This window comes from Apus apus, chromosome 9 (assembly GCF_020740795.1).
Source record: "Apus apus isolate bApuApu2 chromosome 9, bApuApu2.pri.cur, whole genome shotgun sequence".
Taxonomy (NCBI): Eukaryota; Metazoa; Chordata; class Aves; order Apodiformes; family Apodidae; genus Apus; species Apus apus.
This window is the reverse complement of record NC_067290.1, coordinates 4,072,897-4,098,795: the sequence shown is the minus strand read 5'-3', so window position 1 is coordinate 4,098,795 and position 25,899 is coordinate 4,072,897. Positions and strand designations below refer to the sequence as shown.

Sequence of the window (25,899 nt, the reverse complement as noted above, 5' to 3'; positions counted from 1 at the left end):
CGCAATGTACTTTGTCAATACAAGCACAGGGAAAGAAGGGACCAAACCCACTTCTGGGCCTTCAGCTGAGATGCAGAAGCAATTCCAGCTGACAAGCATTAATATGCTAAACTCAGCCATCATCTGTTCTGCTCAAGTTTATCAAAACCATCATCTTTGCGCACATCTTTAAGAACTGTGGGCATCTCTGGGGTTCTGAAAGGTCAAGGTACCAGAAATCAAAAATAATGCTTAAATGAAATGAAATTTGTGGGTATAAACTCTGCATCCATGGCTTTTCCATCCTGCATTTCCCCTGTCTGCATCTCAGCTTGATTTTTCGCCATTATCATATTGCTATAATGGAAAGATTAACTTTCCTATTACCCACAAGTAAAATGCATTTTAACAGTTCAAAACAATGAATCCAAGACACAAATCACTGCAGCCCTGCCAGCCTGGTAGAGCCATTCAGTCTCAGCAACAAAAGGTTTCAATCAGATAGCCAAAACTTTCGTCCATCAGATTTAGATTTGTGCTGAAATGCAAGACAGACTTTCCTCCTTCCCTGCCTTGCAGAGCCAAAAAGCACAGAAACGGAGAAAATTAAAACCTGCTGCATTATTCTGCAGCATGCTACAAAATGTAATAAAAAGCCAAACGTCTCTTTGCCCTCCCCTCCTCATCAACTTGAATTATTTTTTTTTAAACAGTCGTGTAGTTGCAACTCTGCCTACATCTCCCAGAGCTAAACAATTATGCCACAATAGGGGTATTTTGTTCACTCAGGGAAAAAAAAAAAAATCAACTAATGAAAAACTATGTTGGTGGTTGAATCCGTTTCCTTTAGGAGGAGCTGGCTGTAATCTCAGTGGGACTTGTGGTTTCAGCTATTCATACTGCTCATAGCAGTTTCTGTTTTTTCTCAAAGCAATGTAACCCAGCAACACAGAAAAAGCTGTGATTAACTTCTTCTGAGACACAAGATGTCATGGCAATGTGAGTCGCCTCCTCGCTGAAGAGAACCGTAAATCTCCATCACTCTGTCCTTTTTCCACAGTTGTCTCACATCCCAGGTGGAGTCTAAAGGGAAAGTTACAAGTCACTGAAATTTTCTCTTGTGCCTGAGAACAAGTTGACTGTGAACTCGTATCTCTCAGATCAGAGATCACCCTTCAGAGCTGCAAGGAAATGCATCTCTCAGACCAGAATCGATAGCTCTGCTTCCTTCCAACCACAAGAGAGCTTTAAAATTAACAAGCATTATATTAGCTGACTTAACCTAATGAATAGCTATAACTGGCTACACACACAGAAAGCATTTCCTTTTATTTGTATGCAAATGTCTGTATGTGGTGGAAGGGAAGTGGACGGGAACGTCCCTGCCTCGAAATCTTACATAAATGATATCATCTTTTTAAATGGCATGGAAAGGATGGTGGCAATTCCAATAAATTACAACCAAAACAAAACACAAAACATACAAACAAAAACATCTAAGGGGAATAAGAAGCTAAGTATTATGGACAAAAACCTCTTTCCCCATATATCTCAGAGAAGGCTCTCCTGAAATACAACAGCTTCACAGTCAGGCATCTAGGCTCCGTTAGCTGAGATTCAGAATTATTCATAATAGCTTAAAAAAAAGCCCATCTGGCTGCCCCGACAATCCATAGGTCTTGGGGCACATCCTCACTCCACACCATGCAGCACATCTCTGCTGTCCAAAGCAGTTTGGGATCTGGTAGGACACGCAGCCAGGCTGCAGAGACACTACCCAGGAGCTGAAGGGCAGCCAGCACCTCCAGACCCCACCAGATTTTAGACCTCACTGACCAGAGGCAACAGAATCATTGGAGCTGTCACCAAAGCTGTGGAGAAGCCAGATTCCTGCCCTGGCACAGCTGCTCCATCACTCTTCTCCAGCCCCAGCAGCCACAATCTGCACAGTGTTCTGGGACAAGCACCAGCCCTCCTCTTTGCAAGCACCCATCTAAGGAGTACACCCATGCAGTCACTTTCTTTATGCTCCGAGATATTTATTTATTTCTGATGACAGGTTCTATTATCTCCAGTATATATGAAAACTGCCCTTTCAGCTCTTCCATCAATACCATATTCCCAAGTCAGAGATGAACCCTGACACTAAGCAGCCCTACTTTCAGATCATCTCCCTGACAAAACGTTTGACATGGCTTCTTTTCATGTCTCTGGGGAATTTCTTCCCCCTCTTGCTGCAGCCTGAACTTGGGGTTTCCAAACTGCTCTCCAGCAGCAGTTACTCATTCTCTCTCTGCCCCACAGTGTCATTTCCCAAGACTCCAGGTGCTGCAGAAGAGAGAAAGAAGCCGTTCCCTGCTATCAAGAGCTACAAAATATCTTGAGAAAAACTGGCAGAGGTTAAGCAAATGGGCACAAGATGAAAGCAAAGCCAAAAGACAAGATTAAACTTAGCACAACCAAAGTACCACTGAGGAAAAGTCACAGCTACCAAGCCTAAAGCTCACTGCTTGCCTCCTGCATGCAGCTCTGGGTTTCTGACCAGGATTTGCAACCTTTGCTCCTGCAGCTCCCCAGGTTTCCCTCTTCCCTGCACAGCCACAGTACCTGCCCCTGCTGAAATGATGCCAGATGAGCAGAAAAGAGAAAACCACCTCAAATCAGGCACCTCCAAAGAAATATGGACATGAGCATCTTTATTCCCCTGTTTGGGAAGCAATCCTTTGGGAACCAGCCATCAGCTCTTAATGACTAGTTTCGTTGCTCCCAGGCCCCACAATGAAACAGGGGGTGGCTGAGGTTAGCACGCTGTGGTAATAATCAAATTTAAGGGGATTATAATCATTATAAGCTAATCAGGATAGAATTATATATTTTTAATTAGCAGCTGCTGTGTGGTTAAGGCACGAGGATCCCCCAGCTGTTTGCTGGTAAGTGCAACCAACAGGATCCCATTTGAAGTGCAAAAGACACACTTTTACATGGAAAATGCATTAAGGAAATTTTAAAATTGCCCTTAAAAATACTATATACTGTAAAGCATCATTATAGATCATCCTTTTTTCCTTTCAGCATTGGAAAGATTTTTTTTTTTTTCTTTTAGGCCCATAAATTCTTGCCTTTAATCTTACCCTGAACGTGGGCCAAATACAAAAATGGAATCATTTCCAATACATTGTGTATATTGTTACTTCAAACCACATAGTAGTTATGCATAAATCCTCCAGCATTTGGTATAAACACATAGTGTTTGTCTACTCATTGTAAGTCTAGAAAAGGACATATTTCTGCAGAGCCTTAAGAGGTATTCACTGCATGAATAACAGAGGCTGACTACAACTTGTCCTTTGGATTTTCTCGTAACAACACACTTTAATCCAAGATTCCCAAGGAGAGAAACAGATCTCGGCAGTTCCTGTAACCACCCCTGCTCACACTGTTGTATTTTTAAGTTATTCTTCAGCTGCATTTTAACAGAGAACCTTCCTGCATCATTGCAGAGGGACTCCAGGAGGCACCAGCCCCCAGAGGTCTTGCTTTGTTTAAAAATAAAGCAAACCCAAGGGCCAGTTCATCTGGAAAAAAGCTGGTTTTGTTGAAGGGTGCTCAATTATAAGGAGGTTGATCAGAGCCTGCAGATGCTTGCCAAGAAGTTTTGCTCTCTAAGCACCCAAACTTGGCAGAAGTCTGAAAAAAACCCACAAAAACAAACAAACAAACAAAAACCAACAAACCACACACAGTGAAGCAGTTGGTCTTGTCTTCAAACACGTTCTTCAAGCTCCTGGTGTTAGACCAGTCTCCCCCACAGCCCAACAGCACAGGGATATGTGGGTCTAACACAGGGTAGCAGCAGAACTGGATCTGAGCACAGCCAGGCCCCTCATTCCCACCATCTCCCACCTCTGCTAACCAGCCCGTTCCCCAAACAAAACCAAATAGTATAGGCTCCTGCAAACCCTTCCCATTCACCCTCAAGTCACACTATCAGAAGTCAAATCAACTCAGAAGACTCACAAGGATCATTAACAATTACCAAGACCTAGGTCAGCATGATGCTGCTGAGTGCCCATGAGTGTTTTTGCTCTCTGCATCACCTTCTTTTGAGCAGAACAAATCTATCAAGGAAGTATGGGCTGTCTCCTGGACATGCTGCCCAGGACACAGTGACTTTCTCCCAGGTTGTAATAGCTCCCTTACTCACAGCTAAGGAGAACTAGTCTCCTAGGGGTTAAAATACAGAATTAGGCTTCTCAGTAACTATTTCTGGGTCTGGTGCTACCCCACGCCATGGTGGCTGGACCCTGCCTGGCACACGCTGCCTGCTGCCACCTGAGCCCTGTCCTGCACCAAAGGGGGACACTTCCCCACCTCCACCACCACTGAGCATTTCTAGCTGCTCCAGCATGTCTCTCATTGCAGACCAGGTGCAGATTCTGATAGTGCAGACAAAAAAGTCTTTAGGTTCAGCTATTTCTGATCAAACTGTTTCCTCTGAAATAGCTACAAGGCGACCCCGACTGCACATGGGCTGTCACCAGAAGCTGCTACCTCTGAGAGTTTTTGAGTGCTAGGAAGTCCTGAATAACATCCCCTGCCATCTCTGGGGACTTCTAGTAGCTGTCAGCAAAACGCAACTCAGAAAACCCCACAATGTAAGGATCAAACACCCTTCTGTTGACTCAGACTAGCAGAGCTAGACCTGGCAAAAACGAGCCTCCTCGGAAAGCCAAGAGCTCTTGGGTGAATCACCTGGCCTGGCAGGTGGGTGCTGCCTCCCCAACACCACCCAAAACTCAGCGGGTGTTACCGATGCTGCAGCTTCAGACAAGAGCTACTGGTGATGGGAGATCCACAGGACTTAAAACTCTTCACTTTCCACTCTAAAATACAACGTACCCTCTGAGGAAGTGCAAAATACAGTCGGGGGGGGAAGAGGTCTAAGAAAACAGTTATGACACTCAAAATATTAGCACCTTCAAGTGACAAGGACAGACCCATCACTGAAGACATCGACTCTGACAAGATGAGAAGTGCAAGGAAATCAAAGCCTTTCACAGAGCTGTGGCACTGAGCCGTACCCAGGCAGGCAAAATAATGGACTAAATTAACTGCCTGCAGCTTGACATAGCTGCAAAATCCTAGAGGGTTTCACTGCTTTGCAGCGTCGTTCTTTCAACCCTGCCCCATGCTGGGACTTCAGTCTGCAGGGCTGGAATGGTACTATCAGCAATGTTAGAGGCGAGACTAAAAATAAACACAGGACAAGAAAAATGCAAAGCTCCTCCTCCCTGCGAGGTCTGGAGGGAATTTCCTGAGTCAGTCAGACTGCTCCATCACTTGTTTACTTGTTACTAAGTATGAATTTTCGCAGCAGCGTGTGTGGTTTTCACTGAAGTTTCCAAGTTAAAAATCAACAAGGCTCTAATGGTGTAAGAAAACTAAACATCACTGACCCTCTCTTGAGAGATGGGATGGATCCTTGCTGCTTCCCTGCCCGTGCTGCATTTCCTGAGCAAATACTGCATTTCCAGATCAAATATGAAAGTACTGGGGGCAAAATCCCTTGGGTCACAGGATGAAGGACACCAGCTCCCACAGTGACCTGCAATGAGTCCAGCATCTTACTTGATCCATTAGATTGTATGTACCCCTGGATAAAGAAGCTGTCACACAATGTTCAGAAGAGCTGGAAGGTTTGTCCCTCCACCAAGCATCTCTCCAAAGGTCCTCCTGAGAGGCATCTTGGAAAGGAGAGATCAGCTCTCCTCCCGGTGGCACCCATGGGGGATACAGCCACAGAACAGCATCCACCACAACTGACTTCAGAGCTCTATAAAAAGCAGGCACAACAATTTGTTTTTGAAGAGCTAACAAAGAAGTTTGCCTTTAAAATAGCACAGTCACCAGTAACAGCTCAACGGGGCACATTCTTCTTCCATCTCTGCCTCCTCCCTCTCTAGGACCTCCTCTTTGCCCAGCAGCTTTCCTAAAACAGTCTGCAAACATGGCAGAAATTCCCCACAAGGGAGACAGGCAGAAACTTGTGCCTGAGGAGCTGAAGGAATATGCTCATTAAAGGATGTTCAGCACTTCCCACTGCACTAGACAATTTTTCTAGTTGGTATATGTGTATATATGAATATATGTGTGTGTATATATGTATATACATGTGTATATACATGTATATACATGTGTATATGTATATGTATAGACCAACACTGCAGCAGAGGCCCTTCCTATTTGCAGCAACATCAGATACTAGGGTATTCCCTAAAAAATTCAGGAGGTGCCAGCAGGTTCATGCTGCTGTGCAGGAGAAACACCCACCTTCCCACTTCACAGTACACACCTCCCCGTGTAGCTCTTCTTGTTCACCTCCCCTACCCCTTGAGCAGACTCCAGAAGAAAATCCAAGATCTCAAGCTTTGCAAACCTCCAGCCTAAACCAACATCCTGTAAAACTACGAGTTAAAGGCAGGAACACTTCACTTCCAAACCACAAAGGCTGTAACGAGTGTGGGTTTAATTGGCTGGTACAAGAGCTGCACAGCCAGATTCAGCAGCTGGCAATGAAACCAGCCCTTCTGTGCTGCAGATTGCTAAACTTTTGCCCTTGTCTGCAATGTGGTGTGTCACAGAATAACTCAGTATCCATACAAAGAACAGCAAAAGTATCTAAGAGAAATAAAGCATTAGTCCCAGAACTGTCAACACACTAAGATTCTTCCCCAAAAGTTTCTGGTTGTACAGGGATCTGTCCCTGGCCCTATGAATTATTAATTTCCACTATGTGCTTATATAAAAAATCCTCCATAAGAAACCTGTCTATCTTAGATATCACTTAAAACCCAGGCCTTTAGAGCTGCTGATTTCAACAGCCTCAGTACGTACTTAAAAATCTCATTATCTAGAATTAGAAATGAAGTTCTTTGAAAAATCAATCCAAAATGACAGAAGTCTCTATCAAGCAGCTATGGCACATTTTCTTGCTTCATTTATTTAACAGTTACTCAAACATATGTCCAACTTCTCTACAGTTTCACAAAGCACACAGCAGTGCTGTCATAGTTTGCCTCTAACTTCAGAACACTTGAAGAAAAAGTAGATTAGTAAGGAAAAGGACTTCATAGCAAAGCCTTTCTTTCATCTGATGCAAAAAGCTTTGAATCTCACAAAGCTGATGTAGTAAACTTTCCAGCCAAGGTGTTTCAGTTAGCAGGGGTGCACTGCTATCACTTGGCAGAGCTAACAGAAGTTGTAGAGTTTCACTCTACTTAAAACCATCTTGTCCCTGAATGAAGAGATACACACTAGACTGAGCAAAAATAAATGGGGGGGGGGGGGGGAATACAACCCAAAACCACAGAGACAAGAACTTGAAGTGATATGTGCAGTCATCTTTGAATTCAAAAAGCCAGACTGGCCTAAACAGAAGTAGCACACATGAGGAAAGCAAGACAATATGGTGAAATCCCAGGCACCAGGGATTTCTGCTTGTTCCAGGCAGCTCCTGGGCTTGGCCAAAGCCAGGAACTCACATTGCCATGAGGAGTGCAGTCTTTGAGATGAAATGCAGAGCAGAATTTAAACTCCTCAGCTAGTTTAATTGCAGACCACAGGCATACAGCCCATGCCTCTCTGTCTTTACCTGCACAGCTTCATTTTAAATTGGGTCTTGTCCTCGGGGCTCCATATAAAAGAAGTTGCTCATATAATGAACCCAGAATCAGAAGCTTTGGACATGTCAGGACAAATCCCACCAAATGTAAATTGGTGTAATACACAGATTTAAGCTTGCTTTCATGGCACTGGAAATGGCAAGGCAGTAACTCCAAGTACTGTGCAGCCTCCTGCCAGCAGGGATGATAAGCACTGCTTCTTTAAGGCTGAAAGAATCTTGTGGGGAAGGAAACTATATCAAAACAAGGCACCTTTGAGAGGGGAGTAATGCAGGAGCTGAGCCCCACAGGCTCCACAAACACCCATCTCTCCCCAGGAAAACAGGTTCTGCTGTTACTCGGTGCTTAAGTTTTGAAACAGTTTTTATTCTAGTCAAAACTGCAGGAGCACTCCCTCACTCCCATGCTGTGTGCTTTGCCAAACCCGTGCCTAGGGACGGGCTGAGCCCTGCAAGGGTGGGCCCAGCACCTGCCCTGCTCACACATCCTGCACCCTCCATCCCTCTCCTGCCCCAGACAGCAGCCGTGGCAGGACACTGCCTCCCCTGCCCTCAGACCTGACCTTGCCAGCCCTCTGCCCTCCAAATATCAGACCCCTCTCCCCCCCAAAACCCCCAGTCTTGCTGGTATACCAATTATTCCAAATGCTGCTGATCAGGTAACTTCACCCATTTGCTCAACTTGTGTTTTAAAGGCATTTTACTCCTACATTTTGGTGCTTTCCCTTGACCTTTCCCTTCCCAAACTGAACGCACTGCGGTGGATTCCCTCCACACAAGCAACAATGGGTTTTATTCCAGTGGAATATTAACTAACTCCAGGGTTTTCCTGGGAAGAGACTGCATTTAATCTGGACTGTGAATGGAGAGTAGGAAAGAAAAAAGGCTCTTCAGAGTAAACACCATTAAAGAACCAGGTTAATTATCAACCACAAGCATGAAACTGTGGGAACATGACAGAAACCCAGGCCTGTTTGTGATGATACTGGCTGTTGGACAAGCAGAAAGCAACCCACGTGTGTTGCAAGAGGAAAGGGACTAAAACCTTCACTTTCTTACAGAAAGAAAGAAGTTGCTTTTGTGATAAGTATCTGTAGGGTATTTGGGGGGCACACTGATTTTATCAGCCAGAGATGCAGCAGCCAGCAAGGCAGGTTTAATATCTATTAAAAAAAATGCTTTATGCCTGGCATCAGGGAGCTCTGCAGGTTGAGAAACAGATCAGACATTTCTTCACATAACAAGAACAGCCGAGGGCAGCATCTGATATTCCACAAAAGGCAACAAACTCTACAAACGAGGTACATAAAGTCTCTGTGCTTCCAGGCACAACCTGCCTTCTGCCTGCAAGAGATCAGGACTCTCTCCTAGGGACAGGTTATTTGTAGCAGCAGGTGCCAGTTTCTAAGCTGTCTTCTAAAACAGAGCATATTAACCAGCTTTTGCACCAGGAAAGCAATTGAGAAGAGAGCTCACCTGAATCTGCAGTGACACATCCTGCCAACAGCATCATGCTGGCACCCAGTTCATTTCTGTAACCACCCAGGAGAAGAAAAACAAAGCCAGAACCCGGAAAATTGTAACTGTTACTTCTTTTAACTACCACTTTTGAGAAAAATAACCAACAATGTCACAAAATGTTAAAGGTCAACAAAGAAAAAAAAAAAAAAGTCAAAATATCTGACCAGCCCAAACCTGCTAAAAATGAAGGGATCATAGCAGATAAAAGAAAAAAAAAAAATCTAGAAGAAAAGTGGGTAAAAATAGAAGTGCCAGGCTATGACATGCCTTCAAGTTAGAGAAAAAGCATCTGCATTGTCCTCAAATCCCCTCCTGACTGCTTGTCTAACTCAGCCATCGTCCCTCTTGAGCAGCAGGGCTGTCTCAAGCAGAGCAAAGGGGCAACACCAGCTTCTTTTCACCTGATGCCATTTGGGGCAAAGCACCTGCCAGTCAGAAAGGGAACGGTTTGTGCCCTCGGTTTCACAGAGCCAGGGGCAGCCCAAAGCCAGCCTGCAGGCCAAGCTTGAAGGACACCAGCACACACACACACACACACACACACACACACACACACTCACGACCTTCTGCTGATGGCCCTGGGCAAGGACCCATCTCCTGCTCCAGCAAGGCCACCAAAAAGCAGTTCTGCAAATTAATAAGCTGCTGCAACCCACTCCAGGTGACAGGAAGAGCACAGCAAGCCTGATCTCAGCCTGTTAAGGCTCCAGAAATATCATTTCCAGCTTTTTTTCTGAGCCTGCCACTTGTTGAGCATTGCTAAGGAGACACTTCTCTCCCGTTCCCTCCTCCTTGAGGGGTGTGAGGCTTGACAACACAGCCTCACGGGATGCACACCACACAGCATGCTGCTCAGGGCAGGGTCACTCGAGCACAATGATACAGATGAAATCTCTTTTTTTAAAAGAAAAAGCCTTTTCAGCTGAACAATTTTTACTTTTACCCTCTATGGCTCTGTACCTGGTACCTGCCAGCAAATGTCCTTCTGCTGAAGTGGCAGCTACACAGAAGTGGCTGAAAACGTTTAAGTAAAAAGGTGTTTTGCCAATTGGTGAAGTGTTCACACCACTCAGTGTTTGACTGTTTTAAAAGAAGTCGCAGGGATTTGGCTGTGAACCAGTCAAATTATGTGGACCAGCTTAAATTACAGATTTTGCAACACTCTGAACATCATTTCCAACAAGCAGAGTCCTCAAAGTTTTCCTCCCCTGCTCTCCCCGTGGTCCCAAAAGTGTGAACCACTAAGGTATTTGACTTTTCACATATAAGCTAAGGCAGTGGGGGGTAGAATAATCATTGAACAGAAAGTTGAAGAAAACGAACCCAAGCAGTTGAGTGTGAAAATTACATGAGGTCCAAAAACCATCCAGTGTGAGCCTTAGGACAGAGAAACAGTCAGGCAAGTGCACAAATGCCTTCCACGTGTTCTGGATGGAAAGAAACTGAATTTTTTAAAGACTAACATGGAAACTGCTTTAAGCAATTTGTCATTTTCAATAGAGGTTCTGCAGCAAAAGAGAGATTTTGACAAGTTAAACAACTTCCTACCAGAGTTGCTGCATGGGATGTTTACACCACCTCTTGCAGGCTTCTTTAAAAAGTTAATATTTCTAATTTTGCCATTCAGGAAGACTTGGAAATGTCACTGCCACTTGATTTGATCAGTGAAGAGGAAATGCAGAGCTGAGAGAAGAGGAAAACCATGTAAATACCATTCTCTTTTCTTTTTTTTACCTCGGTTTCACAGGCAGCTTGGTGAGTAGGGGCTAAGAAGTGTAAATATTTCTTATTTACCTCCAAGAGGAGGAAACTTCAGACATATTTCTGTAAATGTTACAACTTAAAAATCACCTTGGATATTTGAAGGCAGAGATATGAAATCTCATCTGAAAGAGCTGAGTCTGAAAGCATCTTTTAAACTTGAGCTAGAAACGGTGTTTTTATGGCAAAACCAAGATCTGCCGGAAGGCTTAATAATGCCAAGGTCTCCTCAACATCAGGAACTTGGAGGCAAATTGAATATGCAATAAATATCCCCCACTGTTTCTGCCAGTGGTTCAGAGAGCCATCAGCATTCAGCACTGCTGCTGCTGTGGCCAAATACATGAGAGGTCTGTCCTTCAAGGGCCTCGATGAAGTTTACCTGTTGGTGATGCTACTGGGAAAGCTTTGCTCCAACGGGAGCTGCAGGCAGGAGCAGCCTCTGCCTGACACAGCCTACAGGTTGCTGGGAGGATGCTCAAGGTTTACTACAATGGAGCAACAGGAGCAGAACAGCAGTAAAAATCAGCTGCATTGCCATTGTTTGCCAAGTCTGCCTCCATCTGCAATCAATACAGGAAAAGAGCAGCGCCAGTTTTAATTAAAAGTCTGGGCGATGGTTAAAAAAGTCCCTGGATTTTTCAGGAAAAGTTTTTCATCTTCCTGGTGAGCACGTTCCCCCGGAGCTGGAGGGCAGGAGGTGCTGCAGGCGGCAGAAACACTCCCTTGTCAGAAATAAACCAATGAATTTCTGTATCCAGCACCTCCTGAAGCCAGGCAGCTGATGTAACCTTCCCTGCCAACTCAATTGTGCCGTGGAAAAACACTTGTACTCCCAGCCAGGGGCAAGATCCCATCCAGGCAGCCTCTGTGCTGAAGGAGAAGAGTAACACTGAAAATAAAAGTTAATTGTGACAAGCCAATTTGGGAGGCAGGGTTTCCCTGTCTCCCCAGCATCCTCAGGAGGAGAGCAGGCAGCACTGTTACAGCAAGATGCAGTGACAACCCACGCGCGGGGTGTCAGGACTCCCAGCAGCACAGAGCTGGGCACTCCCGAGGCAGGGCACAGGTGACCAGGCTGAGTCCCACCCCAGCCACACTGAATCAATCTGAAATAGCTTTTGGTTGATCCACTGCCACCTTTTAACATTAGTCAGCTCTTTGGGACTGTGACGGCTTGCCCGGCTTTTAGGCAAGCAGCAATTTCCACACTGGTTTAGGCAAGCCTCAGCACCAATGACAGCATCTTCTACCTCCAGACAGACAGACAAAGCCCTCTGCCACGTGTTATATTAGCACATGTTTAAATTTAAGCACTCTCATTTTTACTGGGGCTTTTCTCATGTGTAACAACCTCAGCAGCTCCAAATTCACACACTGACTGCTTAACAGCCTGTGATATGACCAAGTTACCCTAGCCCAAACCACAACTATTTTTTTTAAAAAAGACTCTATTTAGCTCCTGGAAAAACTGATACATGTGTATTTCCAGCATCAGCTGTTACAACTGGAAAACTGACAAGAGAATACAAAAATAAATGGAAAAGCCACCTTGGATAGTCCTTAAGTGCTATCTTCTGCAGAAAAAACATTGCCACCTTTGACACTTGCAACAAGCACACAGAATAAACCTACAGGGAGAAGGTTGTGTTTTAAATGGAAACACTGGCCTGGCAAAGCTCCCCCTGAGCAGGACAGCCTGGCCATGCAGAAGGGAGCTGCTGCAGCTGAAGCAGTTTATCCTTTCCAAACATTTTCCTGCCGATCTGGGAAGCAGCAGAGCCCCACAGCACAGCAATGGGGAGCTCAGATCTGTGGGTCCACAACCTTGCCACAAGCATTCCAACCGAGCCACACAACCTTTGTGCTTGGTTTCCCCCCTCCAAACACCACTTGGGGTCTTCTTAGTTCTCACCCTCCCTCTCCTGCAGAGCATCCAGGCAGGGACAAGTCTCAGGTTCATGCACTGTCTGGCACAAGAGGGCCCCAGATGTCATCAGGCTTGAAAGATTGCCATCCCATACCCAAGCATTCACCACTTCTCCCACCCTCATACAGCAACGACCTTCTGTTAAAGAGTAACTGCCACCTGCCTCTGGAATGAGGGAGCTAAATGCCACTTTATCACCTTTCAGATGCCAGAGACCTGTGTGCACGGCGAAACTGGGCACCTTTCCGAGATAACATTTATAGAGGTGTGCTCTTATTTTCCCTCCTGCACTCTTGAAATGACTCAGAGAGGCCAGACAGAGGTCTAGATGGCATCTGCCCCCAGCATTTGTCTGGAAAAGAATCTGGATCTTCTTCAACAGCCACATCTCATGACTGACTTAGAAAGCAAAAGAAGCCTCATGAATGAGTCTTCTCTCAAAACCAACATGTTGCTGCAGATGATTTACAAGACAAGTATCACTGAAACGGTTTCACCACAGGAACCCCACAGACGTGAATTTAAATGTTGCACAGGAACCCCACAGAGGTGAATTTAAATGTTTTTACAGGATCAGAGGCTGCCCATGCACCTCGTGATGAGGTAATGGGCATGGGAACCTTTCTCAGCCAGAATGGTGGTGGTTTCATACTCCTCCTTTTCAGCTTTCAAAGAGCTGTGGCAACAAGAAATTTTGCCAGTTATGGTGAAATCCATGGCACTGGTTGTTTAACAGCCTGAGCTGACAGAGTCATGGGATTAGTTTCCACTAAAAAGGGGGAAAAAAAGAAAGAGAAAAAGAAAAGGATACACAAAAAAAATACCATGGAGCTCTTCTGAAGTTGCATTTGACAATATGAATGCTGAAGTACAAGAACTAAACATACACATATATATGTACACACACATATGCACACCAGTTACGTGTTCCAGGAGCCTCACCCAAGAATTCCAACTATTTTGATAGGTGATACACAGTATTTTCACAAGCTCCTCCTCTTAGGCTGGGTGTGGGTTGTGTGTAGCTATAAAACTTTCCCCCACAGGTGACCTCTCCAAGCAGCCAACCCTTGGACCAGACTGCCCTGGTGTCCTCAATGTCTGGACTTTGCCCAGAGCAGTTCTGTGCCTCTCAAAGTCCAACAGTTATTGGGGGGTTAATTCTCTCACTCCACGTGTAGTGCCACATGGAGGATTTTATCCAGACTATGGTTAAGCTCAGAAAAAATTACCACCATTTGAAATAAGGTCCAAAACATCAGCCTGTCCATACCTCTTCATTAAAAAAAAATAAATAAAATAAAATAAAAAGACAAAATGGGGCACCACAGCTATGGCAAATGTAGAAAAGTATTTGTCAGCTCAGATCTCCATCTGGAAAGAGTCTGATTAATAACAAGAAATGGCAGCTGACAGGGAGGACTCCACAGTGCACCCAGCCTATACAGAAGTTGACAAAACACTACATCCCATTGCTAAGCCAGTTTGATATTTGCACATAAAACAAAGACACAGAACTCACTGGGGTACAGGCAGAAGACAATCTAGCAACAAGAGAACCCCATCCCCTCCCAACAAGCAAACCACTTACCACTTTCCTTCATAAACACCCGCGTGCGTGATGCTCAGAGCGCCCGTCTGAGAACCCTGCAGAGCCTCTGGACGTGCTCAGCAGACAGGCTGCTCTGCTCCTCTCAACCACAGTTGGGGCACATTAAGAAGATATTCTATATTAGTCACTTCATTGTTTAAGGAAAAATGCATACCAGGGAAAAGAGAAGGACCCGAGTCTTTGTTTTGCATCAGACTAATCCCTCTTTCACCCTTAGGACAGGGAGAGAACAAAGCCTGGGCTGGACCAGTGGCTGCCAAAGCTTCATCAGGCGCCTTCCCCAAGCACGAGTGCCAGCACTGCAAAAAGGAGACTTAGCTTGGAGATGCCAATGTCCCTAAATCCAGCCAAACCACAGCCTTCTCCTCCCCAGGCTCGCTGGGGATCAGCCACCCCAGGGCTGTGCAGTGCCACGCATCCCTCAGCCACCCCTGAGCCGTGCAGGCTGCCCTCCAGGAACAGTCTGGAGGACAAGAAGTTATTTTAGGCACCACATCCTAACAGGATATTCAACAGCAGAATTGCATCCTATATTATCCATAGATGTAGGCATTTCGGGTTCTCGGAACAAGATGTTGGTCTAGACTGCTCTGTCATCAGCTGGAAGGACTGCCACACTGCTGGAAGGACTGCTTCTAGAGATCAGTATCAGCCACAAATCCAGCAGTGAACAGGAAAGCCTTTCCTCAACCTGATGCTTTTTTGGATCTTTCACATATCTCCTGTTGCTCATCTCTCTCTCTCCCTCTCATCCAGCCATCCCTGGCTTCCCACAAGGCTCTGGTGAATTGCTCCTCTGCAGGTCCAAGCCTCGGGAGCATCCTCCTGTACCCTCAACTTTTAAATTGCTAAGTGGGAATTCTACAGGCACATTTGGGAAAGGAGGAGGAGGACGGGCATGCTTCTTCCCTATTTTTAAGAAAGGTTATTTCACGCTCATTCTGCAGCCCAGGTCCTCACCTACCCAGTTCAGCCTGTTTGGGAGGTAACTTTCCCCTCTCTCATGCACCCAAAAAAATCTCAGACATCTGTGTCTGTCATCAGTTTGGACTAACACCCACTCAGTGCAGGATCTGCACGACTGGAATAAGGAAAGTTGAACATCAAAGTTTTTGTTTTCCCAAAGAACAGAGTATCTGCACAGCTTTGTGTCGAGGGAGTGGCTGGATTTTAGGCAGCTTCTTTTTCAAAGGCTTTTTGTTAATAACTAAATGAAAACCCCAACGCTGAGGTTTTCCCCTTAAAAAAAAAAAAAAAGGGCACTGTGATTAAGGATATGAAGAAAGAAAAGTCGGTCTCTTCCCAACCTAATTGTACTGAGGCACTGACTTCAGGGCTCCAAAATTACAGATGTATAATCCAAGACAATGAACTCTTTAGTCAAGGATTAGCAAACCATGCAAAACTGATTCCTTATTCAAATGCCTTGCAATTGTAAGGGCATCTGTTCCACTTTGCAAGTCATCCCAAAGGCTTTGTTTGTTTTTTTTTTCCTGTTCCATTAAGAAGACAGGGCACTTGGAATTATTTTCACACCGTGTAGTAAGTGCTATTGTTTAGTCTAGGAGGGGACGGTCAATGAAATGCAGTAAATATTTTTATGTTATTTTTTCTTTTAAGTTAAGATACCAGCCCCCTAAAATAGGAAAACAGGAACTGTACTTAGTTAAAAACGTAAGCCAAAACGTCAGGACCTGGAGAAAAAACTAATGTGCTTCTCCAAGGTCTACTAGGGGCAGTTAAAAAAAATAATAAAAATAAAAATGTAGGTAGGTTTAAGTAATATTAATAACACTAAATGTCTCAGCAGAAGTGATGCCAAAGGCAGGACTGGGGACTAGCAGAGAGAGTGGTGCCATCATTCCAGCCCTTAGCAGCAGAATAGCTCTGGAAACCATTTAAAATGTCACAGGAGGGAGGATGGATGGAGTGTGTGACCTTTGGAAACTGAAGGGTGGATCTCAACAAAAGTATCCCAGCTACCCTGAACCACGCTGCTCCTGCAGGGCCAAGAAGGACGCTGGCCCACCTATTTGGTCTAAAAGGAAAAAAAAGAGAAGAAAAATAAAGAAAAAAAGAAAATCCAAATCTGCCAACATACCAGCCCAGTGTCAAAGCTGCCAGGCTGCTCTGGGAACAGGCAGCCACAGCTCTCAGTCACATCAGCAGAAAACAACCCGTGGCCAATAGCCCAGACGTAGGTTTTGTTTCCCAACATCAGATCCTTGCAGAGAACCCCAGACTCAAAACACCCAATGCACTTAACATGTGGATCTCTCTGGGACTTGGAGTCTCTCTGTGTCAAACCCACCACAACAGCTAAACCCAAGCGAGCTGCTCGAGACCGTAACGTGAGGAAACAAAACCTCAAGTGTGAAGGGAGACAGAGAACATAATGATAGTGGTGAAAATTACATTTCTGCAAGAGCTGGTCTTGCACGCTCAGCAATGCTGTCACTCAGCCCCAAAAAGCTGCTGTTTCTGTCCTGCCAGCAGAGCCTCGGGTGACAGGGCAATGGGAGCAGATCAGATCTTCCCAGATCACAGGGGGGGTGACCCATCCCTGTGCCCTTGGTGCAGAAAGGTCACTTCATATTCAGTTTCTAAAAGGCAAAAATATTTCCACAATGGAGGAGCCCCTGCAACGGAGCTAAAGAAAAACTGCAGAAACAGATCAGGAGGATCCCAGATTTCACTGCTCCAGGAGTTGGGATGCAAAGCCAGAAGGAGCCCAGATGGGATGGAGATATCCGAGTTCCACACCTTTGAGTACCATGGATTGCTCACAGTAAAGATCTCAGCCTTCATCTAATGTTTTGCCTCAATTCTTTATATTCCCTCTATAAATCAGGGGCACTTGCTCACACAGAACCAGTACTCCATGCTTTTCACCAAGAAATGTAAGTCACTTGCAGCCCACAAAGATCAAAACCCTTACACCTTGATTTACGAGTTCCAGTCTAAGTCAGAGGAAGCATAAAAAAAAACAAACCCAAACACCTGCAATAACTAACAAGCATACCTTGTGTCTTGACTACAGTAAGGGAATGTAAATAGCAAAGTTGGTCAATTATTTTTAAAAATCCTCAATAAAGGTCCCAAGGATCCTGCCCTCACCCTTGCTAATGCAATAGAAAACACCCTTGGGGCAGCAGCAGCAACTCAGGTTCCAAGTTACCTTCAAATTAAGTGATGCTGAAACCTAATGAATGAGGGAGACATTGGCCCAAATCATCAATTCTGCAGAGCCACAAATGTGCTACTCAGAAGATCTTTACACCTCAACGTAGCTGCCCTTGGGCAACTGTTTCACTGTCAGAGGAGCAGGGCTATTGCTCAGACATCAGCTAAAATGATACAGAACCAGTCAGGAGTGATCCATGAACCAGAGAAGCCTGAACCAAAGAAAAAAAGACAGCCCCCAACATGGGAATGCAATGAGCTATCAATGATTTAGCTTTCAAACCTGTTGTAAAAAGTTCTTCAATTTCTAACAAAACACATGGAAGACAAATCTGAAATCTCACTATAGCAGGTCAATAGTCACTCATGCAGGATTTGTGACTTGGTCTTAAAAATAAACTGAAACAACATGCTGGATGGTGTTAACATCTTACTTTGCAATGATGCTGAATGACTGCTCATAATTAAGACTGTAATTGTGATTTAATTGCTCTGTGACCTAACTGGCCATAAAAAGAGAGCCTAGAGTCCGATCTGGATGGGTGGAAAGTTTAACCTTATTGTGACAAACAAGTCCATTTCATGCCATTAAAAGAATCATATTAATTCCTGAAAAAAATTTGTAACAGCAAAAATGTGGCACTTAGGCTCTAACATCCATCTCTGGGGTGCTGCCTTATGGTCCTGCAGAGGATGGATGACTGGTTTGCCACATGCAGGATCAACTTCTAAATCCTGACAAGTACTATGCTGTAAATTCAGGCATAGTAAAGATAAGGTCTTCCTCACAGTAGTATTTTAATACCCAGACACACACGTTTCACAACCACTAAATGCAGTACTACTCTAAAGAAATAAGATCACTGATTTGTAGCAAAACACATTAGAAGTGATACAAAAATAAAGATATTCTGCCTTTTTAAATGTTATGTTTCAGTGATCAGTCCTGGCGATGGGCCAGTGTTGAGAACAGGCCCTTAAAAACCTAAAATCCATCAATGTCTCCCAAGTTTTCAGATGACAAATTTTTCACTCCTAATCTCACTTCAAATCCACTTAGGTTCTAGAAGAATTTGGGTCATATGGAAAAAAAGACTTACAGAAATTCAGTGTGCAAGTGACAGGCACTCAGCTATGCAAAGACTAAAGGAAAAGACTTTTTGGAGCTCATGCATGACACTGCAGAAGTCAACTCCTAAGAACAGTAAGAACTCTCTCCCTAAACAGGTTTTCCCTTCGCTGGCCAAACAGAGGCAGCTGCCTGCACATTAAACTGAGCACAAGCTCTGCTACATCTCAGGGCACATCAGTGCTTGCTTTCCAGCTCTGCAATGCCAGGCACTGGCATAACCCACTTAGCGTGGGATGTTCAGTGTCACCCACTGACTAAGTGACACTTGGCTTCTCAGTGTTGGCTAAACTACTGAACAGACACAAAGATTTGCAGGTGCCTCAGCTTTTACTTCTTTTTTTTTATGTTATACTACATAAATAAATAAATAATCTCCAAGACAGTAATTCTCTCAGGAAAAAGAAAAGGAAAAGGTCCAAACCCCAGCTCATGCAAACTTTCTGAAAGAAGCTGGTTTCATTTGGACTAGTCCATGTAACCAATTTCAACATTTCATGATCACCTTGTACAGCAAATGCCAGCCTGACATTGAAGCCTTGAGTCACTGCACCGTATTCCAGAATTTATCTTAGGGTCAAGTTAATGTTTGAAAAGAAACAACTGCAGCTGATAGTGCTGGGTAAACAGTGACCGTTTCTGTTTGGGATCACGCCTGCTCCTGTTTGCTCTGTGTAGGGCTGAAAAAAAACCAAACAAACCCATCTCACAACTCCTCCCCACTGTGGGAACCTCCTGGTTGCAAAGTGCTATGGAAATCACTGATCTCAGCCCCTTCTGGTTTCAGAGCAATTGGTCTTATAGAGTTTGGGATCCTAAGACTTTTTAGGGAAGCAAAGTGTTGCACTCAGAACTGAAAAGCAAGTTAAAAGCAGGTGTACAAACACAGGAACTTTGACAATCTCCCATAGTGAGCATCTGGCTTGATATGATTTGGCACAAGTTATCTAACCAAGGAGCAAAAAAAAATAGAAGGCCACAACCTGAAATCTCTCTGAGTGTGCCCATCTCTCTCTGAGGGAGGAGAAAAACCCAGATACTTTGCCTTAAACAAAATATGGTCCTTTTTTTTTTTTTAATAGATATAGCCTTAACTCTTCCCGTGTGAAGAGCAGCATGATAAATTTGTTCTGTTGTGCTGGTGTCTGCTCGTCAAGATAAGTAAGAAACAGTGTGTCTGGTTTTACTATTGATTTATGCAAGTGAGCTATTTTGGAAAACATTAAATGTATTAAAGGAAACTACAATATTCACAATACAGCCAAGAAATCCTTGTGCTAAGGCAATGCCAGCTTTACACAGGAATATGTGACCATTGCTCCTATAATTCAATCTATTCATTCTATATTCTCAGGCCAAGTAATAATAAAAATGCATTTATTACCTCCTTGGGAGCCAATTGCCAATTTCACCAGAATTTAGGCAAAGATCTGAGATGGAAAGAGTCATAAAGCACTACCTGTTAACTGAGGGTTTTTTCACACGCTCGACAGTTCTATAGTTACTAATATACATGGCAACAGATTGCTTCTCTCTCTCCCCAAAATCCAGGCAACTATAGTGGTGTGTTTTTTTTTTTCTCAAATATCAAAAACAGGTGCACATGGAGAAAAGAAAGGGAAAGCTTTGTTAAAGTTCTTCAGCTTTCTTACGGGGTGAGCAAAGGCCCAAGAAACCCCACATGAGCAGTATCAAACACTGTTATTCCAACTGAGCGACTTCATAGAGGTTCCTTCTTTTTGTACTTGGTGGGAACCTGGTCAAACTTACGACTCACAAAAGCAAGAAAAAATACTGCATGTGAACCTGTAAGTCTATAAATCCTGGTCTAATGATAAAGCCCCTGCACAGCCTGCTCCACCTATGCTTCACATCCTAATCCCTTGTCTTCCCCTAAGTGCAAGGTCAGAACAGTTATTTTCTCTCTTCATGCTTGCGGATGACTGACTTATTTATAGTAAATTTCCTGTTTTTCCAGCCTTGTAAATGTCATACAGAATAGACAGGGCAATAAAATGTATACTTTTCCAGCCTGACATTGCCCTAGCACTTCAGCACCAGTCAGCTGGGCACGAAAAACTGGGAACTGTAGTTTAAAAGGCGTTTACAATCTTCTCTTCATCCTCCTTCACTGTCTACTCTAGTGACACATCTCCTGTTGAACGACAGTTGCCATCCCCATAATGAGGTTTTTAATCAACACAGAAGTAATGTACTTTAATTAAAACACTCTCCTTTTCTATGCTTATGATCCTGATCCACGAGGGAGTTCCCCACTCTGCACAGAACAGCAGGCAGATGCCAGGGCTATCACTGACAGGCACCAGGAACTGCTTTCCAAACCTCAAAAACATGTCATTATTTTTAAAATATAGAGATTCCTACTCCACATTCCTGTCTAATACCACATCTTGAAAAAGAAAAAGATGAGAGGAAAAAAAAAAAGGGAAACTCCAGTCCCACAATAACCAGAGGATTGATTCTCAACTCTGTATGAGGATGGTCCAAAGTTCAAGCACCTGCCCTTACCCCTGGAAGAGCTTTGAACCTTTTTTTTCCCAACTTCCAGGTAAATCCCACCAGTAAGTTAAAGCTTGGCTTTGTGCTTTCTTCTGGCCATATCCTGGAGTTGAGACAAATTCCCCACTAAGTTCTGTCATTTCTGGTATACTCCCATTACATGTTTCTACTTAGATTAACTAGTACTTCCAAAATCACAAAAAAGTTTGATCATCAACTGCTTGGTTGCTGTTTTTTTAATGAATCTTCCTTCATGCACCAACACTGATCACATTGCAACATCACAAGCTGTATTTTAACACTTCTGCTAAAACGATCAGCATGAAAAAAAAAAAAAAAAAAAGAAAAACCCTGCCTAATTTCCTCATACTTTTCTCCCCCTCCCACCTGGGCAGGGAAACCAGCTGGCTCAGTTTCCCTCCCCACTTCCCAGTAAAGCTGAGAAAAAATCAGCAGGGAAAATACGTATTTGTTTAAACAGAACTGGTTATGTTGGGAGTTTGATGGGATATCTCTACTGACTTTGGGAAGTGACTGAAAAAGAGCCAAGTATCAGCCCCGGGGCAGTTTGGGGCTGACCCCTGCGGGAAGGGGAGCAGGTGGCAGGGGGGGATTGCAGAGCCCAGCCCAGCTCTGCTCCACACCCCATCGCTGCAACCTGCTCCCGGGGCTTGCAGGATGCTGTGAAACAGGTGCCTGCAGCCTCTGACCCTCCTAGTGAGCCCAGGGACAAGGCTTCAGGTGACTGTCCTGGCCAACCAGCCAGCAATTTTGTCTGCAGCGACCAGCTGGGTGGAACCAAGAATAAAAAAAACCTCTCGCACCACCGGCCGCAGCAAAACCCTCAGCGCTGGGATGCGTTGATCTCTGGATGACAATTAAACTTTCCCCTAAGGAATCTCTTGGGTGATAGGAAGAAAACTCCCCTTCCTTCCTCCACTTGGAGCTCAGCCCGGGTGCTCCTCCACCCTTGCACACCTCCAGGTGTCCAGCTGCTGTCCTGCTCATCCTGCCCATCCCAGCAACCCCACAGCGGCTGCGGCAACACCAGCAGTTTCCTGGCACTAAATTCCAGTCCTGCCCTGGAAATTACAAGCCCATTACCAGACCTGTTACGACAACCTGTTGAGTGACTGTTGCGTGTACACGGATGTGAAGCGGGTTTGTTGTTGGGTTGTTTTTTTTTTTAAAATGTCTCATGGGAAGACTTTTCCTCTCCTCTTCCCCAGCAAAACGGGGGAGCAACCTGCGGGGGCTGCAGGGCTGGGAGCAGGGATGAGGGTAAACCAGGGGAGAGGAAGGCAAGAAAAAAAAAAAAGGCATATCTGAGCTGACTTCCAGTCAGAGAGGGGCACTGCCCTCGCAAGAGGGTCACAACTTTCCCCCTCCCAGGGCAGGCAGCCGGCATTCACATGCTCGCACTCTTCGAACAAGCCTCCAGTCATCCCCCAGCAGCGCGGCTGCTCCAAAGGATGCTCAGCTGCTGGGAGAGGGAATCTCTCCCACATTCCCCCAGCTCCGCGTCTGTTTCGGCCGGTCCAAGGGGTTAACCCCGCACACAGGGCTCCCTCCCCCTGACACCCGTGGGTGCCCCCGGCGGGAAGCCAGGAGGCTCCGCGGTACCTTTGGGAAAGTCTCACGCAATTGCTCGCTGTGCTTAACGCAGCCCAGAAAACTGCCTGGAGAGCTCAGACTCAGGCGGGACGAGAAGGTGCCCCTGCGTAAGTGCCCACGGTAAAGGTGAGCACCGAGTTTGTGCAAACACACACTCAAGCCCGGGACTCCTCTCGGGGTCCTGGGCTGCCCCGAAGGGCTAATGCCCGCATCTCCGTTCCGCACCCCACTCGCCCCTGGCCACCCAGCACCACAGGAGGGTCCCTTCGCCTCCCCCGCGGCCCCGGGGAGCGGGTTCTCCCCATCCCCGCCCCTTCCCCGGCCCCTCTCGCACCTTGTCGGACGGTTTTCACTACGACGGGGTCCTTGCAGCTCCGGATCACCTCCAGCACGTCGTAGCGCGGCAGTCCCGAGACGCGGACCCCCTGCACCTCCAGCAGCAGCTCCCCCTCGCTCAGCGCCGCTTCGCCGTCCCCCGCCGCCGCCGCGCCCGCGTAAGGGAACTCGCCGTGCTCCGCGCCCCCGAGCAGAGGGAAGCCCAGCTGCCCGCCGGGCCCGCGGCTGAGCGAGCACTGCCGCACCCGGCTGGCCCAGTGGTTCTTCCTCTGGACGACGCGCGACATGGTGCTGCGCGGCACTCCGCGCCCGCGGAGCGCAAGCAGGTGCGCAGAGGGGAGCCGGCCCGCCGCCTCATAGACCGCGCTGCCGCCGCCGGCCCCTCAAGCCATCGCCCCGCGCCCCGCAGGGCCCCGCGCCCGCGGAGGGCGCGCGCCCGCCTCCCGCCCTCCCCTCCCCCGTGGTATTAAAAAAAAATAATAATAATAATTTTTTAAAAAAAAATAAATAAAAAGGCGCTGAAAAAGCAAATCCGGCTGTTCCTCGCCCTCCCGCGCTGCTGCTTGGCGTGGCGGGCGCTGCGCGGGGCGCGGAGGCGCTGCCTCGCGGGCGATACAAAGCCCCGTTTGTTTTGTTACACTTCGCTCCGTCCCGCTCCGCCGCTCTCCGCTCCGCTCCGCGGCGCAGGCGCCCTGGCACGGCCCGCCCCGGCCCGGCCCGGCCCCCGCCCGCTCCCCGCCCCCGGCACGGCCCGGCACGGCCCCCCCCGCAACACACGTGCGAGCCCCGGGCCCCTCTCCAGCTCCCCCCACCCCCCCGCTTCCAAGGGTCCCTCTCCCACGGGCAACTTTTTCCGAAGGGGAAAACTCCCTGAAGCCCCGCGGCAGGAACGGCTGGTGGCGGGAGAAAGGCTGGGGACCCCCCCCCCCCCCGCGGGTCTGCCCCGCACACGGCAGCGCGGGGACCCTCGAGAGGCTGAGCCCGTGGAGATGCTCGTGCTTCCTGGGAAGAGGGGTTAGGGATCTTGGTGCTTTCCCGGGAGGATTGCTCGGTTTTGTGCCAAGTTGCAGACCTCCGGCGCGGCCGCTCACCTGGGCGTTCCAGGGAGCTGGGACAGGGCGGGACACAAAGTAGGAGTCCCGAGGGAAAACTCGGCCCAGCCTGTCATCAAAACGGCATCAAAGCTCTTGCGCGAGGCTGGGCTAAAGCCGTGGGCAGGTCCTTGGTACTCGGTGACTGAGTGCTTGAGTTCCGTGATAAACGTTACCGCTAATAATGTTCTCACATTGTATGCTTCCCCCGTGCCTGCTGAGGAGCTGGGCAGACCCGCAGCGAGCTCTGCCTGCCAGGGCCAGGGAGGCTCAGCCGTTTGGTTGCCCTCGGCCACACCTCTGCAGAGGGACTCGGAACTGGTGCAAAACTCCAAAGGGGAAAAGAAGTAAGCGTGCGCACACCAGCTGTCCCTTCCAGGTCATGCTCCACGCTTCCAAACCTGAAAGCCAGGCCTCATTTTGAGCAGCCTTATGCATGACCGAACCCCTTCCAGCAAGGAATTCAGCTGTCAGATGCGTGCGTGCCCTATTTTGCTGCTAATCGGGGCTGAGAAGTGACCCGGGGAAACAAAGAGCCTGGTCTCGCCGCCCCGGCGTGGGCTCTGCAGCCCGCAGACTGGGCTGCTGCCCGCCTTGCTCTCCCGTCTCACGGCTCCCTCACCCCTCTCATCTCACATCCTTCAAGCCACGCGTCACCGAAACCACGTGCGATGCGGGAGATGCCCGTGTGCGGGAGCTGGGGATGCAGCTCAGCCCAACTAAGGTCCCCGGGCGCTGGCTGAGCCGAGCGGCCAGGCTGAGCTCAAAAGAGGGGGTGACACGGGTACCTTCCCTGCCTTTGCGTTTGTCCCTAGCAGCAGGGACGCCTGTCCTTCCCCGCACCCCTCCTCTCCCGCAGCCGAGATCTCCCGCACGGCTGGGAGGTGAAGTGCCCCGTGGCTGCAGGCGCTGCTCTGCCACCGCGGGAGCTCTGCCGCAGCCACCTCCAGGCAAGGGAGCAGGAACGGTTTGTCCAGTGTCACATAGCACAGCAGTGAGTCAGCTCCATCCCCCGTGCCTCAGGCACCTCTGTCCCTTTCTCCATGGGAAGCAGTTTCGCCCGTGCTCAGGAAGTTGGGAGTAAGTGCCTGAGCCCCTTCCCAGGATCAGGGCAGAGCCTGCCTTCCTGGGGGTGGAGGGCAAACGCAGCAGTGGGCTCCTGAAAATAAAACTACCTGCTGGGTAGTTTTCTTCCATCTCTCTAGGAGGCTTCCTCCCATTTGGAACTTCCATACTTGATTTTCACACTTGAAGCTGTGCTGGTTCCCTGTGTTTGAGCAGCAGGAACTGCCTTACTCTACTTTCACTGGCTCTATAACCAGCTACCCAATTCATCATTCTCAGGATCGTGGCACATTTGTTTCTGCACTTGGACTGCTAAAAACTGACTCAGTGACCAGGCTAAATCCCACAGGGAATAAATGCTCGGGAGGACCACTGACCTTGAGAGGCAGCAGCGTGGCTGGCAGGGAAAGGTTTGTATCTCATCTGCCTGCCAGCTGGTAGTTGTGTCACACGTGTGAGCTCACAGTGCAAGGAGAC

At 47.1% G+C, this 25,899-nt stretch overlaps 1 protein-coding gene across 32 annotated transcripts in view; it reads right to left on the bottom strand.

Moving 5' to 3' along the window:
* Nucleotides 1-23,655, bottom strand: part of MAGI1 (membrane associated guanylate kinase, WW and PDZ domain containing 1) — a 342,557-nt gene extending 318,902 nt beyond the window's left edge. For 14 of the 32 annotated variants that reach the window (XM_051627236.1, XM_051627239.1, XM_051627244.1 and 11 more), the window contains exon 1: nt 23,265-23,653. In XM_051627236.1, the coding sequence (XP_051483196.1) occupies nt 23,265-23,553 (289 nt within the window). In that variant the 5' untranslated portion in view covers nt 23,554-23,653. Of the gene's footprint in view, nt 1-23,264 lie in introns of all 32 variants that reach the window. The other 18 variants (XM_051627238.1, XM_051627241.1, XM_051627242.1 and 15 more) reach the window with 2 other exon arrangements.
* Nucleotides 23,656-25,899: the final 2,244 nt, after the last annotated feature.